Source organism: Haplochromis burtoni, unplaced genomic scaffold (genome assembly GCF_018398535.1).
Source record: "Haplochromis burtoni strain Fernald_Lab_line unplaced genomic scaffold, NCSU_Asbu1 Contig_18, whole genome shotgun sequence".
In the NCBI taxonomy this organism is placed as follows: Eukaryota; Metazoa; Chordata; class Actinopteri; order Cichliformes; family Cichlidae; genus Haplochromis; species Haplochromis burtoni.
In genome coordinates this window covers 1,263,606-1,280,778 of record NW_024582379.1, presented here as the reverse complement: position 1 = coordinate 1,280,778, position 17,173 = coordinate 1,263,606, and the positions used below count along the sequence as shown (strand labels likewise).

Genomic DNA, 17,173 nt, shown 5'->3' with positions numbered 1-17,173 from the left:
TCTGTGTAAAGCAATCCACTGTAGATTACAGGCTTGGCTGTCTCAACCATCATAGATAAATGCATGTTCTCTGTGTTTTTACCAAGAGGAGAAACTGATGATCTTTTTGAAACCAAAAACCACTTTGCAGTGATCTTTGGACTTAATTTTAGTCACTCACTTCTCAACATAGACTACAGGTGGTTGCTAACTGTGTTAACTTAAGTAATATTCTCATCAGATGAAGAGTAGCTCCTCTAGTTAGCTACATTGTGCTTTTGCTGTGTGCTTGTACATCATTAAAGCCAAACCTCATTGCTAACAGAGCATGCTAGCATATTAGCCACTGATGCCATTAGCAAGGCTAGATTTCATTCACTTTCACTTCACAGAAATGAATTTAATCTCACTAATTGTAAAGTATTAATTCCAACTTGCTCAGATCTTTAGTTTGTAACTAGAAAATTAGAATCAACCACTGACTCATTGCAAACAACAGAAAGGCCTTTGGGTTCTATTTGATACTGTAGCACTATGTTAGTCTGTAGCTCATTTATACATTAACACCCTTTAAGAAAAGAGGAATTGAACCACTTTCAGCTCTTTTTTTTTAGCTACAGAACTTGGGGTTCTGCTATTGACAAACAGCATACAGGATGGACTGGGAGAACAACTTTTGTTGCCTAATTATAAAGAAAACTGTGATAAAGAAAAAAAATAGTAAAGTAAAAAAAAATCACATACAATTTGATGTCACGTCTAAGTGCAAATTCAGAAGATACCGGCACGAGTCAAGTATTTACAAACCTTAAATTTAACTGCCTGTCTACATATCTGGAAAGTTAACAGCAAAAACGCTTAACTAACACTTGGAAATCAGATTGTTTAAAACTACTATACACAACCGAATACACTAATACATGTTTTAATTCATTTATTTAAGATTTTAAATATTTGAACTCAGGTCTACTATATGCAAAACTACTGGACATCACATGGTAGAGCAAAATAAACTGTATATTATTTCAGTGTTGTGTGGGCATGTACAGTAGTAGCAGAATCTCTTGCACGGTCCCTGTATTGTTTTGATTGTTATTGTTAAATCTGATTGTTTTGTTGTTTTATCAGTTAGTCAAGTCATTTTGTTGTTTCTTTTTTGTCATTTTGTCACTTTTAATAATAAACTCTGGGAGATTTGATTTAGGAAGAGTCAGAAAAAAAGGGGAAAACCATCCCTCGAGTAACGACCCCCCCTCTCTACTGGGACAACCAAGCCTTATGAACTTTGTGAAGTGAACATTTTGAATGTTTGTATGTTATAACAGAAAACATGGTTTGTTTTATATGTTAATACTGCCACAATAAAGCTCCCTGATGAACATACATTGAAATGTTGTTATTACTGTGCGAGTTATTCCTGCTAATATCCTAATAAATCATGTTCCCAATTTGTCAGAGATTTGCCTCCCTCCTGTGGTAAAAAGGAGTTGCTGCAGCTTGTGTTGAGATCTCTATGGTGATATTTGTGTGAGCAACACAAGACTTCCATGGGTGTGTTCAGAGCTTTACTGCAGCCTGAGCTTCATGTGTTTTAGATACTACTTATGTTTTCCATGGCTGGAACTATCAAAATACAAGCCGGGAAAGAGTTCTGGGTAAGAGTGATTATTCTCTTAAACTGGTTCAAACTAAAGCTGTTGTTTTTGTGGCAAAAATAGCCAAAACATGTAATTCTTAGAGTGGATGTTGGAGAGCAACACTTGTTTCTTGTTTCTTCTATCTTCATCTAAAGTTCTCCAGGCTTTTTGAGTTTCTTTTATTTGGTTTGGGTTTTTTTGACATTGGCCGCTTTTTCAGTAAACCAGGGTTGTGTGATAATGCAGTCTGATAGTATAATTTGCACCAACAAGGTATTTCCCAACAAGCTATTAGCCGAAAACCTGGCATATTTTTGATTGATGCACGGTGTCTCTGCCCAAAAAAAAAACAAAAAAAAAACAACAGGAAACTGGACAAGCAGAGGACAAAAGAAGAAACTGCAGGCTTAAAAAACTAGCTGCAGTAAATGAACAGTATCTAAAAGTTGTGTCTGTAAGAAATAGGAAAAAGCAAAAGATCTGAGAGATGTATTTTTCCCTTAGTTGATCCAGCTGCTGTTCACCAAAGCCTGGTTGGAAACAGTCTCAGTGAAAGGTTGGATGATGTGAAGACTCCAGCGACACTTGAAGTATTAGGGAACAACTTTATTAGGTGACCAATGCGCTTCGGCTTGTGGCCTTCATCAGGGTCATTGCAAAAATATCAAACAGTTTGCATTTAAATAAAAAAAAAAGGAAACAGAAAAACTCCAAGTGGACCAATCACACATTCACAAACAAGTGGAGGGTTGGTTATCAAGAAGCCATTTGTAAAAAGAGTAAACGGGCAAAAGGCTGAGGTACGCCAAATGACACTAGAACTGGACTGAAAATCAGTGGAACAAGTCTAATGGAGAAACAAATCTAAATTTTTGGTAGCACAATGCTGTAGTTAGCACTTTCACCTCAGAGCAAGAATATCCTGGGTTTGAATCCTCCAGCCTTTCTTTGTGAAGTCTACGTATCGTCTCCAGGTGCTCCAGCTTGCCCCTGGCTGGCCGGCTTGCCCCTGGCTGTTAGATTAAATGATGATTCCACACTGACCACAAGTATAAATGTGGATTTTATCTCTCTCTTGATAGATTGGAAACCTGTCCAGGGTGTATCCTTCCTCTGCCCCATGAAAGCTGGCATAGACGCCCACCCAGCTGCTACCCTGAACTAGATAGGTAGAAGCAAATGGATGGAATCCAGATTTGACATTCATGGTTGAACTTGTTGTCAGTATGTATGACGGAGGTCAGAAAACATGCACAACAGTGAGTATCTACAGCCATCAGTAAAACATGGTGGAGGCTATTTAATGGTTTAGGAGTGCATTTCAAGCAGTTGTATTAACAATGTCTTCTTAACTGATGAAACTGTGAATGCCGAAAAGTGCCATCAAATTTTGATACACTTCGTAAAACTTTCTGAAAAGCATTTGATTGGAAACAACTTCATTCTTCAACATGACCCCCATTGAACATGATCTCCCATTGTCCTAGCAAAATATAAAGAAATGAGGGGTGACTTTTTCAGCGTATTGTATGTTGATGTGTTCAATATGTTCTGCATAGTGCGTGCATTAAACATTTGTTTTGCTTCTAATAAACAGGACTGTTCTGTCATTAATGTAAATAACTTGATCGTTTACAGAGAACATATTAAGGTGTACACAGGAAGGCGAAATACTAAAGCATGCAATAATGGATGCAACTGGAGAAGAGACGTCTTTTCAAATGCCAGATCTAAATACTACAACAAAAGGTGCTGTGTCCGAACTCCTGGAGGATGTTGGGAACTGTAGGCAGAGTATCAACCAGGAGCTGAGCCTTCATCTTTTCAGTGACTCTCTCTTCAGCGAGCAGCAGAAGCTCAGGCATGTGTTGGACTGGGCTAACAGATATCTCTGCAGTGGTTCAGTGATTTGCCATCAACTTTGCAGAGCTGACAGTTTGATAAACAATATGAAAAACAAAGGAAGCAAGAAAATCTCACCCAAACATTCATCTGGACCTAAATATCATCATCCAGTTTCCTTTGATGCCGGTGCTCGTGAGGTATATGAGGGAGGATCAAGTATGAAAACAACTTGTCAGTCCAGATCTTTAAATGATCTAACCAGCTCCTGTAGCTATAAGTTTTCATATGACCTCCACAGTCCAGTCTCCTTTTCCCCAGGGACACAGGAGGAAAATTGCCCTGATACTGAAACTGAAAGTATAAAAAGTACAGAGCAACAACATGCCACCAATAAACACATTTCTAGCCAAGACTACCGCAGAACAAACAGATTTCACATGTCTAATCAAAGGGACCACACATTCACATCTGATGCTGCAACACACTTGATCAAAGAGTCCACATCATCTGGGAGGAATGCCATTTGTAAAAAGAGCACAGCGTACAGTGAAGTGAATATCTTAAAACCGCTAGATGAAAGCAACAATTTCAGTGGCATGACTTCTAAAAGAGCTGGAGCTAAAAGAGAGGTGTCAGAAAGTCAAAAGGTACGGAGCAAAGAGGACAAGTGGATGGAAGAAAATGAGAAGGAGAAAACACAAGATGACAGGATTGAGGGAAATTATAGAAAAGAACAGGAATCCAGCTCAGATCACACACATAGTCAAATAAGCCTCGCTGAGCCAGAGATGATACCTGAGCAGACCGCAAAAACAGCTAATTCCCATTTTATCCATCCCTTGAAATCGTCATTAAACTTGAGTGTGTATGAGCAGTACCAGCTATGTGTGGCTCAGCTAAATCACCTCAGAATAAGCCAGCATTTCAAGCCTGAGTCACCTGTGAAAGAGGGGACGACATCTGGAGAAATGGGCGATTATGTTAAAGCTCCAGCTTGTCCGGGGTCTTGCTTTGAACTGAACTCTTACATCACAAATCCTGAGATTAAAAAACAGTTTAACAACACAGGAAGCAAAAGAGCCACCGCAGCAGAAAGCGCAGAGGAGAGGAGCTCACATGGCACCAAGAAAACTCCTAGCGAATATAGAAGTGCAAAATCTTGCAGCAATTTGACTGTGAAGCAAACACCTACAGCTTTTATGAAGGAAACTGCAGAAGAGAGAGCCTCGAATGATGAGAACAAGCCAGGTGATGTGTACTGTGTGGAGAAGGATGCTGCTCCTGTTTCTAACCCAGGTATGGAAATCGTTATATATGTTGTATGCAATCAGTCGACGTGTGTTGATGGTCCGGGGGGTGTTTGGACCCTGAGTTTAGAGTTTATGGACCTTGTATTTTGGCCTTTAGTTTGTTTATTATTTTCCTTTTAATCTTCTTTTATTTTCTCAGTATTTTGAGTCTTTAGTTCTTTGTTCCAGTTACAGCTTGAACTTTAATGAATCATTTCTTTAGTGTTTTCCTCTGTTTTCCATCTGTCTTTCCTGCATGTCAAGCTTACTACTGAGTTTTCTTGTTTTATTTATCCTTACTAATTTAGTGTTTTACTTTGGTAGTTAATTTTGGTTTCCATTCATATGGAGTCCTCTTGTCATGATGTTTGAGTCTTGTTACTCAGTTCCTATAACCCTTTAAAAGACAAGATATAGTTGGAAAATTTGGATTTTCCAGTGAATCCACATTAAAATTACAGAATTTAAAAAGAATATTAAAAAATTGTATTAGTTCAATATTTCAAGCTATAGTCAATTAGATTATATGTAAAAGAACTAGATTATTACACAACAATTTAAAACAGTAAAATATGGGTTTAACAGGATAACAATAAATGATGATGAAAAATCTAATAAATAACAGTCCAGTTAGCACAGTGGTGTGGTGGCAAGAAGGTCCTGGGTTTGAATCCACCAGCTAACTGGAGCATTTCTGTGTGGAGTCTCTCCTGGCATGTTCTCTCCTTGTTCTCTGGCTTTCGCCCACGGCCCAATTATGTGCAGGTTAGGCTAATTACTGACTCTAAACTGGCCCTAGATGTGAACATGAGTGTGAATGACTGTCTCTGGCAACCTGTCCAGAGTGTACCTCATCATCCCTCACCCTATGACAGCTGGAAAGGGCTCCAGTCAAACCAAGACCATCCAAATCCATCCATCTGTAGAAGAAGACAGATGGATGGGTGTTTCTTTAAAATGCTATAGTTTAAATTGTTTCAAAAGATTAAAAATGTGGCATTGCTAATTATTACTATCAAGGTGTCAAGATGCTTTCACTTTGTCATGAAATGAACCCTTAGGTTATGAGATAAACAGGACAGAAAAAAAGATGATCAAGTTTTACATTTGGACATTAACGTTTGGCTTTTCATTCCTTTTTTGTTTCTTATCAAAAACTAAATTTCCTCACTTCTATCCTTGAAAGAATAAATCAGCCTGTCATGGAGTTATTTATAACTCATAAGTGCTCTACAACAAGACGCCAACAACAAGGGCTTTTTACAAATAAATACTGTAATTCAAGGAATGCTGAGATGAAAAAGTTTAAGCAGTTTGCTAATATGTATTTCCCCCTCTTGTGTCTGTGGTTAGGTTTGCTTCAAAACAGGATTAGACATCATCCAGACAGTACAGACCATCAGAGGATTCTCAAAGATCCAAAAAATAGAGCTGGAGATAGAGCTCGCTGGATCCTCACTGATAATTCACTGGGAGAAAGATTTCCAAGGTTAGCTAATTTAGTGTGTGGAGAGTTGTTTATAACCTTTGAACAAGTTTATACTAGAAAAACTTGTTAAGTTTCCCCAGACGTCTACGCTCTCCTGATGTACACTTTTCTCTTCTTATCTAAGGGCATATGAACCAAATTTTAATTTTAATAGCCAAATAATTTTGTCTAGTGTGTGATGATGAGAAGTTGAATTTCACCCTTTGTCTCCTGCAGACATCAACAAGCAATCAAGTACACAAAGAAACTGAATCTGATCCCGCGACCTGTACAGACACATACTCTTCATCATGATGACTCTGGATTTACATCATGTGAGTGTAAGCTTGACATCAAAATTACAGACAAAACTGCAAAAAGATGATAAAGTGCAATAAAAAACAGAAGATCAAAGGAAAGCTCAGTCACCAGCATCTCACATGACAAATTTGCTCCAACTGTTGAAACTTATGTATAATTCATTTCACTCTTTATCAGACATTCTGGTTAACAAGCCAATATAATGTTTACTTATGCGTTTCACTTTTTAACCAAGTAAATGCTCAGAATTAGTGCTGTTTTTACATCAGAATATAATGTGTAACTTTCATTCACACTTACAGACTCTGCCACGGATGTCAGTATGGACAATACCTTTGAATACCAGGTAGGAAATCTTTACTACATGCACACATAGTTTTAGCCTTTTTTTTAAACAGTTTTTTAAACCCAAGTCTATCTGGTGTTTTAATGTAAAAATCTTAACATTGGTTGTAACATTTCACAGTGTCTTGTTAAAATAATCCCTCTACTTTCTGTTTTGCATGTTGTGGTGTCGTTACACCTGCTAGTCAGCAGGCGTCCCTGTAAGAGACCGCTGGTTGTGTTTGCCTGATGAGGTGTGGCTGTTCATCCTGTCTCTGCTGCCTCATAGAGATTTATCCATAGTGGTGCAGGTCTGCCACCGCCTGCATGCACTGGCATCTGATCACTCACTGTGTGAGTGAACCTGTAGTTTGGTAAACACTTCAGCTAGATTTTAGTATCATTCTGCTAAAATTCAGATCGAACACAGGACAGATGTCAGAGGGATTTTCTAAACTTTTCCAAGTAGCAGCACATGGTACGTTCTCATGATGTAAGAGCTTCCAGCTGGTGTGTGCTCTACTGCTCCCTGAACAAACATACACATGATTACACTGACCTGCACAGTCATGCATAGAAACTACAGTTCAGAGTTTTGAATGAACAAAAAAGCTGCTTACATTAAACAAAAGTTTATGTTTTACTCCTCCTTCAAGGGAAAAATCTAAGGCTTGAAAACTCGGCTTTAACTGACCAGTGGTTGCTGTGTGTGGGCAGACGTTGTCCTCGAAGTTTGTTTCTGTATAGCTGCAGTGGCCTCTCTGTCTGCTCCAGTGGGCTGCAGATGTTTTTCTCACTGTGTAGGAATTCGCTTAAGGTAAAAAAAAAAAAAATCCAATAACAAGAAAAGTAATACAAAAATATGATTCAATAGAGTAAATAACTAAATGATAATCATGCAGAGGTGGCATGAAGGATTGGAAGTTCTGCTGAAAGGCTGTGAAAATAACTTAGAGTTGTGTCTGACTGTTATGTAAAAAAAAATCACATTTATTATCTATTTTTTGTGCTGACACTTTTTTATTAAACCCAAACTCTGAATGCATCTTCCATCACTGGTCACAAGTCTCATAGATGTAAAGTGTGTAAAATGTGATATTTTGCGGCTTACATCAGTACTTTGTGACAGCAGTGCAAATATCGTGAATATAAAGTCATGCGATCATTTCAGGAACTCAAGGTCACAAGTTGTACTGGTCCTGGTCTCCATGGTGATCAAATGTTGTCAGTGATTAGTCAGTGCTGTGATCACGTGACTAGTGTGGATGTAAGCTGGAGTGGAGCAACAGACACAGGAGTGAAGGCTCTGACGGATTACAGAAAAGGGTCAGTAAACACACACATATGTTTGTTTTCACGGCTTACTGAGTAACCATGACCTAATTATAACCATAACCTAAATACAACATTTTAAGCATGCCTTCAAATTCATGAAATCCGGGATTTAGTCCCCACATTGACTGTTGGTCCCCATGAATACAGTGAGAGGCCAATTTATGGTCCTCATGAAGACATTTAAACAAGTACACACACACACAGGAGGATGTTACAGTGACCCTAACAACTCCCACTAACTGCCTTGACCTAACCTCTAAACCTCTAACAAAGTAAAAACCTTCACTCCAAAAAATGTCATCATTTTAAATGATGAAGGGATGATTTTTGTGCTGATCACAGGTTGTGTATAATTGACTTCTTGTCATTTTTATCTTAGTGAAGTGAAAAATATGTTTTACATGTTGAATTGTTTACTGTGCTCAGAGTAAGAAGGGCATGTTGTATGGTGAAAATATTATATCTTCATATTTGTGGGTCTGTCCATCCATGCACCCATCCACAACTGGTAGATGTTCGCACTTCCATGAGTTTGGTTTTGCCTGAGTTTTATTACTGTTACGTTTCCCTTCCCACTGATGCCAAGTGTTTGTTGAAATCAGTCCATCCAGTTTCTTAACCTCTGTTATAATACCAGATAAAGAATCTGACATGGGCGGATAACTTTGTTTCGTCTTCTATAGCCTAAAATCTGTTGTATTGAATGGCTGTCAAGTCACTGATGCCCCTCTGAAAGAACTTGTCCTGAAACACAAAGACAGGTCAGAATCCTTCCCTATTAACACATTTACTGCTAATGGTGGTGTAACTCATGCTACACTGTAGGCTTAGGTGGGGGTTAGAAAGTGTCCCATAATGCACGTGCATGTTTGTCTCTGGATAAACTGTCTTTGTAAATATCGTGCATGAAGGGTTTTTTGGGGGGATGTCTTCAAGTGGTTGTCAGATGAGTTTTAGTTTAGTCAAGTTGAAATATGAATTACACTTCAGACATGAAATACAGTCTCTCTGTCAGACAGAGAATTTCAGGGCACTGTTAAATTTGCACTTCTTTTTCTTCTATTGAGATATTGCAGGAATTAAATGTCTTTGCACTGACAGAAAGGGGATTTTCATCGGTCCAGCCCACTTAAGATCACAGTGGGCTGTTGTGGCCACTGGCATAAAAGGCCTTGAAACCTCTGACTTAACTGAATTAATAACTGGAGGAGTTGTGAGAATTGCATCAAAGAGAAAAATTATAATGCTATTCTGATAACGGCTTGTAGTGGCTGACACCTCACATTCTCAAGTCTAAGCCTCGCAAGATGCTGCTCTTATGTTTCAGATAATCCTCAGTTAATCCTCGCAATCCTTATTTTAAACTTAGTTTGAATTCCTGGACACTGAATGTTTTTATTATTTGAAATAAATACCGCTTCGTCTCGTGAAGAATGAGATGTGATTATCAGAAGGACATTAAATAACCACCACATCAAGATTGTCATGTTGTTGTTTTTGGTGTTTACAACATTGTCTTTTAGCCTGCGCAGGTTGGAGGTGTTTGGCTGTCAGTTCCTTACTTCATCCTGGCTACAGACAGTATATGAGGTGCTAAATTTTGATATAACAGTTAAAAACACATACTATTAATATAAAATAAAAATAAAAAACTATGATGCTCTGCAGAGCTTCATTTACTAAACATGAAAAAGTAAGTCCTTGTACATTTCTGCATGTCTTCATATCTAGATGTGCTCCGGCCTTCAGTATCTAAACATCGGACGAGTGCCAAAAATCACCGTAAACAGCCTCACTAGGTTGACAGCACGGCTCAAAAGCCTCATTTCACTGAATCTCACAGGACTACAGGTGGATAGTTTTCTGTGACTCAATTTGAATCTACACATTGAATGTTTATGGAGTTGCAGCTCTGTCTTTAATAGTGCTCTAAACGTAGTCCCTGCTGCTAACAGGTCACTCATGCCATAGTTGATACTTTGCTCCGGAACTGCGTTGAACTTCAGAGTCTGTCCTTCAGTTCCTGTCCTGGAGTCACTGACCTGACACTGCATAGCATCAGCAAATATTCACCTTGTATCAGGTACCCACACATATGCAAAGGGAAGCAAAGTGCACATAATTAATAAGAACCAAGCGTTGCCAGCGGTGTTCTTATCAATAGAAACCGGCCAGAGGAACTGTATAAAAATATGTTTTACTTTAGAAAATAAAAAGTTAAATTCATATTTTCATACTTGACATAACAATTAACATCTGTGATATCCATGTGGGTTTTTGTTTGTGTGAGTTAGAGCTGTTGATGTGAGTGGCTGTAAAGCAGTAACAGATGCAGGTGTTCAGTCTTTGGCTCTGGGCTGCACAAGACTTCAGCAGCTGGATCTCAGCTCCACCAGCACCGGAAACAGAGGGTACAAAGCACGTCTCACCACATGTGATCAATGTGCTAGTGTCAGTGTTAGTGACGAACACTGTGTGTGTGTGTGTGTGTGTGTGTGTGTGTGTGTGTGTGTGTGTGTGTGTGTGTGTGTGTTGTGCGTGCATGATGTGACCCAGGGTTTCTCTGCTAGCAAATTACTGCAACAGACATCTTCATACCATCAAACTCAGTTTCTGCCACATCACCGTAAAGACAATACTGAAGCTTTGCCAACATTGCAAGAGGTAAAAACACACATTCAAAGATGTTTCTTTATTCTCTGCACAAAATGCAGAGTCACTCTGTACTGCCATTAATTCCACTGAGCAGAATGAACACAAGGACGTATCAATACAGTGTTTCAGAAGGTTGCAGTAGCTGCTCTTCACATGCTTTCAAACTCAATTTCTATTCATTTCTCTACATATTTAAATGTCAAAGGTTTTCCACTGTTGCAGTTCTAAATGTAGCACACACGAACACATTAGGTTCACCCCCCATGACCTTTTACAGGATAAAATTATAATTAGCTCATATATAAATTATGTTTATCAATGATGGGCAGTGTGTGTAGAATAAGGCTGTAACACAATCAAATGTGTAAAAAAAAAGTACTTTCTGGATGGACTGTAGTTTATCTAGTAGCATCTGGTGAAGCTGTGTCACATGAAAAGGAGAATTGGGGATGTAGCGGGGAGACTGGGACAACTTAAATAGTGAACCTTTTATAAAATGTCCTAATAATATGTGCAGAAGGATATCAGCTGAGCCATCAAATATTGAGGACAGGCACTGAGGTCAGCTGATGTCACAGGACTGTGGGCTCCATTTAATGGGTCTGCCTGAGTTGACACTCTGCTCATTATGTTGTATCTGTCTCCTAAATTCAATTGAACAATCTTTTAGAAGTTCATACGAGTGTAAAACCATATATGAGTGCCACACTAAACAAATTACATGCTGAGACATGATTATGCAGTGTGAAACTCTGTGATGTTTTCGTAGCATATGACAGTTACGAAAGTTGCAAAAAAAAAAGACTTTCCTTCCATCTTATCATGAGCACACTGTAACTGACCATGAAAATAAAGCATGTCAGCACTGCAGTAATTAATGCAATGATGATCTAATTGGTGGAAATTATTCGAAAATATGAAAGTCAGCTGCTAGTGATCTAATAAGTGAGTGACATGGCAGAATAAAGGAGCAATCTATACCCAAATCAAATGTCTTTCTGTAGTTACAAAATATGAAAAATGCATGCTGGCACCTATGATCTGGTTCCATGTTTGTCTCCTTTTAGGCTGAAGGTGCTTCATCTCTATGGCTGTGCACATCTACCCACTGAACACGAGATCAAAGAAGTGAACAGCACCGTTAATGTTTCCCCTTTGTCCTGACCCTGACAGTTATATCTCCACGAAATATTTATTGAACAAATCAAAGAGGGAAATGTTGATTTAGCCAAGTAGGTAGCATTATTAGTTTTATTTTTCTATGCTATTACATGAGCAACAGGCTAAATGAGGTCTGCCATGGTCTGAGGGACTATTTTCAAGGATGACTAAAAAGCATTTAATATATGTGCTTGACTGCATGCGTTTAAAGATTGTTATCAGATGTGCAGAAATCTGAAGGGTGTATCGTCTAAGCATTAAATATTTTCTGTCATTATATAACTTTGCGGGAATTTTTTAAAAAGCTGCTTGTTTTTCTACTTTTAACTCAGGTTAATGTTGTTAGGTAAAAACCCATCTCATCGTATTTTACAACTTAAAATTTAAAAAAAAAAAAACTGCTTTTGTTTGTATGTGCCGCTGACTTTGTAGTGGTGTAGTGGGTTACTGCTACTTAGAGCAAAACTGTGAGCTTGTTTTTTTCATCTGAATTGAGTCAAATAAACTAAAAACAGAAGCTAAGAATACTAAGATTTAATAAACTGTTTATAAAACATGAAATGGGGGCAATGGGTTTAATAATATGTCTGATTATATTTTACATTAAAATGTAAAGATTACAGTCTGGCTACAAAGGCATGATATTGTACATGGAATTAGCAAAAATAAAAGATGCAGGAGTACTTTTAAATTTCTATAATTTGCATTCCTGTGTAGCATTGCTGGTATCATCATAGCAGGACTAGCAGTGTGTTTTGCAGTAGTATGACTCCAGGTTTAAAGAGCCTTCCAATAAAAGCTCCAATGAGTACTAATAATCAAAGATAGGAAACATAATTCATATGCTGTGAATGGCCAACTATGTTACAAAGTCAAAGGAGGAACCACATCAGCAGTGGCACTTTAATAAGACGATACCGAGGGTTTACTTTTAACTTGTTTGAGGGCAAAACACAAAAAAGTGCTGTTTTTATGCAGTTGCTGGTTTTGCAGATTTTGGCCACACTGTTAGGATTCTTGCTTGATGCTGTTTGGTTTAACAGCATTTGCAACACCACATTTTATGGTCCTAAAATAGTTTATTATCAGTATTGCATGCCTATAAAAAAGAAAGAGAGACGGGAGGGGGAGGATATAAAAGAAACATATCAGAAGGAGTGAGTCTATTCCTGGAGCTGCACTCCGTCTCCTTCCAACAATGGGGTTTAACCTTACGACTGGCTATCAATTATCAAATGGAAATCCAGCTCTGAATTTAATTTCACTTTACCTAACAGCTAAACTCCTGTAGGCTCTGCCTGTTTTTCTAGTACTTTTTTTCGCTCTTTTTATTATCTGCAAATACTCGCTTTCAAATCTAAAAGCCAGATTGCTGCAGAAATTAAAAACAAAACTATGGCAGCAGCAAAGAAAAAGAGTGAGGAGGAACAAAAGCGCCTGAGCTCTCTCTTTCATGCCTACGATGTGGATAATTCTGGGCGGATTGAAAAAAATGAATTCAACACCATTTGCCAAGAACTCCACGTCTCGTCCCAGGAAGCAGAAGGCATTTTCAATCGCCTGGATGTCGACAAGGATGGCACGGTGACCTTAGAGGAGTTCCTTAGTGGCTTCAAAGAACAGCACCAGGAGGAAGAAGATGATGCTGAAGAAGACACAGACTCCTCAGCTTGGGATAAAAAAGAGCAGGTCCTGTCCAGGTGAGAGGTGAAAAGGCCTGGGTGCTCTGAGTGTAGCTAACAGCAACTTGTCATAGCAAAATGTGTAAAATATGCTTTTGCCTGCATGCGGCGGTCTTCTTTAATGGTAGAGTAGGATTTATGAAAAGTTTGAACCCAACTATTCTTGTGGGTACAGATCGTGTAGTTTAGGATAACAGAAACTGATACTTTGACCTGACAGGAAGCTGAATATGAAGATAAATTAGATGACAATTTATTTATGAAAATGTGGACCAAGCATTGCTGACATGTCCTTAAACAGGAAGCATAACCAATAATCTGGTTCATTAACCTGATTTTTACTGAAGAACAAAGTGTGATGTACTAATCTAGATTTTTTGTGTGTTAAACAAAATTTAACAATATCACAGCTGTCACATTTTGTAAGATATGCGATTGAGGTATCTGGTTTGCAGAGCAGTCTGTAAAATCAGGTCAGTGGGCATCCAGCTGGAGGATTGCTGCTTAACCTGCCATAGGCAGTAAAAACTGAACAATGTGCTGGGTGACTTCATTGTATTCCACGTACTGCACACAAATTTTAGCTTTTTTTGTCAATGGATCCTAATGTTTTTCACACAAGGAAACCATCCTTAGATAACAAGAGTAGGTTGGGCTGTGTTACCATGGCAGAGCAGGAAAATCAGGCAAATGTGCCAGTGTGCCAAAAAGTGATGAAGATGATGAACAAATAAAGTAATTTTGATGTAGAAACAGCATTTCAATCACAAGGTAGAAGGTGCAATTACTTTTTAGCAATCTGAAAGCTACATGTGAGGTTTCTTTAACCTGTTGTAAATGATTACTTTATAAGACAAGGACGTCAGGCTCATTATGATACCTGTTAGTGTAACATTAGAGTATTTTAGTATGTTTTTGTTCATTTTTGTGTATTTTCCCATATAAACTGCAGTGGAAATGGGAAATTGCTGCAGTGAGAATACTTACAAAGACTAGAGAGAACATATTTCTTCCATGTTGGTGTATGTTCATTAGTTCCATGTTAAATCCAGAATTTAATTTAAAATCCTTCCCATCTCATGCAAAATCTTAAAATATTAGGAGCCATCTCATCTTAAAGACCTCATAGTACCATATCAACCAGGTAGAGCACTTCGCTCTCAGACTGCTGGTTTACCTGTGGATCCTTGGATATTTCAAAGTAGAAGCAGGGAGGCAGGGTGTTGAGCTTTCAGGCCCCTCTTCTGTGGAACCAGCTCCCAGTTTGGATTCGGGAGACAGACACCCTCTCTGCTTTTAAGATTCGGCTTAAAACATTCCTATTTGATAAAGCACATAGTTATGGTTAGATCAGGTGACCCTGCATCCCCCTTTAGTTATATTGCAGTAGGCTTAGGCTGTTGGGGGCTTCCCATGATGCACTGAGTGTTTCTTGCTCACTCACTTTTTTCACTCTCTACATGTTTAGTTGTTACTAATCACTGCCTCTCTTCCACAGAATGTTTTTTGTCCTGTCTTCCTCCCCTGACCCAGGCAGATAGCCGCCCCTCCCTGAGCCTGGTTCTGCAGGAGGTCTCCTCCTATTAAACAGGAGTTTTTCCTTGCCACTGCCATCAAGTGTTTGCTCATAGGTGATCATGAGCAAACACCTGATGTTGAGGTTTTCTCTGTTTTCTCCATGTTTTTGTAGGGTCCTTATCTCACAATATAAAGTGCCTTGAGGCAACTGTTTTAGTGATTTGAAACCATATAAATAAAACTGATTTGAATTTGAAAGGTCCTCAGTATGATATAAACGTAAACTCTACTATCAAACAGTTAATGTTATTGTGTTGAAACAGATAAATAAATTAATATTTATGTATACATGGTTTTTTTTTTTTTATCTTCGCCTCTATTTAATGTGATTAATAGTCAAATAATAATTTGGGCCTGGAAAAAATGGAAATCTAGACTACGTGTGTGTCAGTCTGTTCTTCGTCTCAGTTACAGAAACTTCAGTTTATTCAGCTAGAACGATAATAGGCTTTCGCCACAGAGCCACTTTCATTTGGCCTGAAGCCCAGAGGTCTATTGTTAGGAAGAGAGAGGGGAGTGATCACACTGGCAGGTAGCGATGGCAGGCGCGTTACCTGAGGCAGTGAGACACAGCAGCTTTTTCCGTCCAGCTGGCCATTGGCTACAACAATCTGTAACATCTCGCGTGAAGGCTACGCGGGAGCAAATGCTTTTATTTTAATGATAGTTTGGATTGTTTAAAATGGATTTCTTTGATCAAAACTTTTGTAAGGGCACATCAGCTGTGGTAATGTTTGGATAGGAGCGGATTAACTCTGGGAGTTTGGACTATTTTTGTTTTTTCCTGGTGTCCGGAAAGTAAAACGCTGGCGTTCCTGTAAGGTTTCAAGGTTTCGTCGTCTCGGTGGTAATTGTAATTTACCGAAACGCCTTCTTTTTTTCTTTTTCTTTTTTTTTTACCCCAGCCAGCCACAGCCCCCTATCAAGGGAATGAGCGCAGAGGAACAGGACCGGCTGCGGTCCCTCTTTCACACCTACGATGTGGACAACTCCGGGCAGATCGAACGAAACGAGTTTCTCACAATCTGCGCAGAGCTACAGGTGTCAGCAGCCGAGGCTGACCGAATATTTGACCAGCTGGACGTCGACAAGGACGGCACTGTCACCCTGCAAGAGTTCATCAGCGGATTTCACGACCGCTACGAGGCGGACATGGAGTCAGAAGGAGGCGACCCGTCTGCTGCTTGGGAAGACTTTGAGAGCAGACTGAACGAGCAGGCCAAGTTCATCCCCAGGTGAGAGTGCACAGCTGTTCTCTGGCCGGTAAGGGCGATGGGTACAGACGGGCGGATGTGTTTAAAATATGGAAATGTTCAGGAGATATGAGTGCGTTCAACAGTGAGCGCAGTGTGCGTAAATGTGATAGTGACAATTAATCTTCACAGGGAAAATAGCACCTCTGAAGTAAAGCACACATCTAATTTAAAAAGGTGAACTCTGGGAAAGATTCAGAGCACATTTCAAAGTTTGCTGCTACAAAACGACGAATCCATTTCCATCCATGACTAAAATCATTATTAATAATATGAAAATGAGAGTGCGCCTGTGTGAAAATCTCTGGATGTTCACGTTTTTATTTTTTTGTTTTTTCCAGAATGCATGTAAGCTAAAGACAGGCATTAATGGTGACCCCCCTCACACACACAGGTGTATGGGAAGGCGCAAGCTGTGCAAATCACTCATGCTCTAACATAAAAGCAGACAAAGGGAGCAAACTCCAAACCATGTTTAACAATTGTGCCATTAATCCATAAATCAAAGTAATTCCTAACAAAAATTCAAAGTTAAAATGCTCTGTTATGATTGTTTAATTTATCTTCAGTTATAGTTTGTCTTGGCAGCCGGGGGTCAGTCCGCCAGGGCCTCCGCTCCTGGCCGCCACCCGGCACACAATGCACC

The 17,173-nt window shown here is 39.1% G+C and overlaps 3 protein-coding genes and 1 long non-coding RNA gene across 5 annotated transcripts in view; all 4 read left to right on the top strand.

Annotated features, from left to right (window-relative positions):
- Positions 1-2,651: 2,651 nt before the first annotated feature.
- Positions 2,652-4,957, top strand: LOC121811793. The gene is made up of 3 exons (XM_042218430.1): positions 2,652-2,875; positions 3,255-4,852; positions 4,940-4,957. The coding sequence occupies exons 1-3, from the start codon at positions 2,866-2,868 to the stop codon at positions 4,955-4,957; spliced, it is 1,626 nt and encodes a 541-aa protein (XP_042074364.1). The 5' UTR covers positions 2,652-2,865.
- A 1,075-nt stretch (positions 4,958-6,032) lies between these two features.
- LOC102294007 lies at positions 6,033-7,045 on the top strand. The gene is made up of 3 exons (XR_006054085.1): positions 6,033-6,239; positions 6,456-6,553; positions 6,842-7,045. It is a non-coding gene; the product is annotated as an uncharacterized LOC102294007 (long non-coding RNA).
- A 1,823-nt stretch (positions 7,046-8,868) lies between these two features.
- LOC102293715 (F-box/LRR-repeat protein 2) lies at positions 8,869-12,650 on the top strand. Its single transcript, XM_014331287.2, has 7 exons — positions 8,869-8,959; positions 9,722-9,788; positions 9,930-10,049; positions 10,154-10,281; positions 10,493-10,609; positions 10,755-10,862; positions 11,921-12,650. The coding sequence occupies exons 3-7, from the start codon at positions 9,930-9,932 to the stop codon at positions 12,015-12,017; spliced, it is 570 nt and encodes a 189-aa protein (XP_014186773.2). The 5' UTR covers positions 8,869-8,959; positions 9,722-9,788; the 3' UTR covers positions 12,018-12,650.
- A 521-nt stretch (positions 12,651-13,171) lies between these two features.
- Positions 13,172-17,173, top strand: part of rasef (RAS and EF-hand domain containing) — a 24,082-nt gene continuing 20,080 nt past the window's right edge. The window contains exons 1-2 of one of the 2 annotated variants that reach the window (XM_005916154.3): positions 13,172-13,714; positions 16,180-16,509. In XM_005916154.3, the coding sequence (XP_005916216.1) occupies positions 13,410-13,714; positions 16,180-16,509 (635 nt within the window). In that variant the 5' untranslated portion in view covers positions 13,172-13,409. Of the gene's footprint in view, positions 13,715-15,722; positions 16,092-16,179; positions 16,510-17,173 lie in introns of those variants that run through there. The other variant, XM_005916155.2, reaches the window with a different exon arrangement.

What these genes read in the sequence shown, in the direction of transcription:
- LOC102293715 (XM_014331287.2), top strand. Translation starts at nt 9,930, where the DNA reads ATGTGCTCCGGCCTTCAGTATCTAAACATCGGACGAGTGCCAAAAATC. An exon ending in TGAATCTCACAGGACTACAG is followed by an intron (nt 10,050 to 10,153) that starts GTGGATAGTTTT and finishes TGCTGCTAACAG; the next exon opens with GTCACTCATGCCATAGTTGA. An exon ending in CTTTGCCAACATTGCAAGAG is followed by an intron (nt 10,863 to 11,920) that starts GTAAAAACACAC and finishes GTCTCCTTTTAG; the next exon opens with GCTGAAGGTGCTTCATCTCT.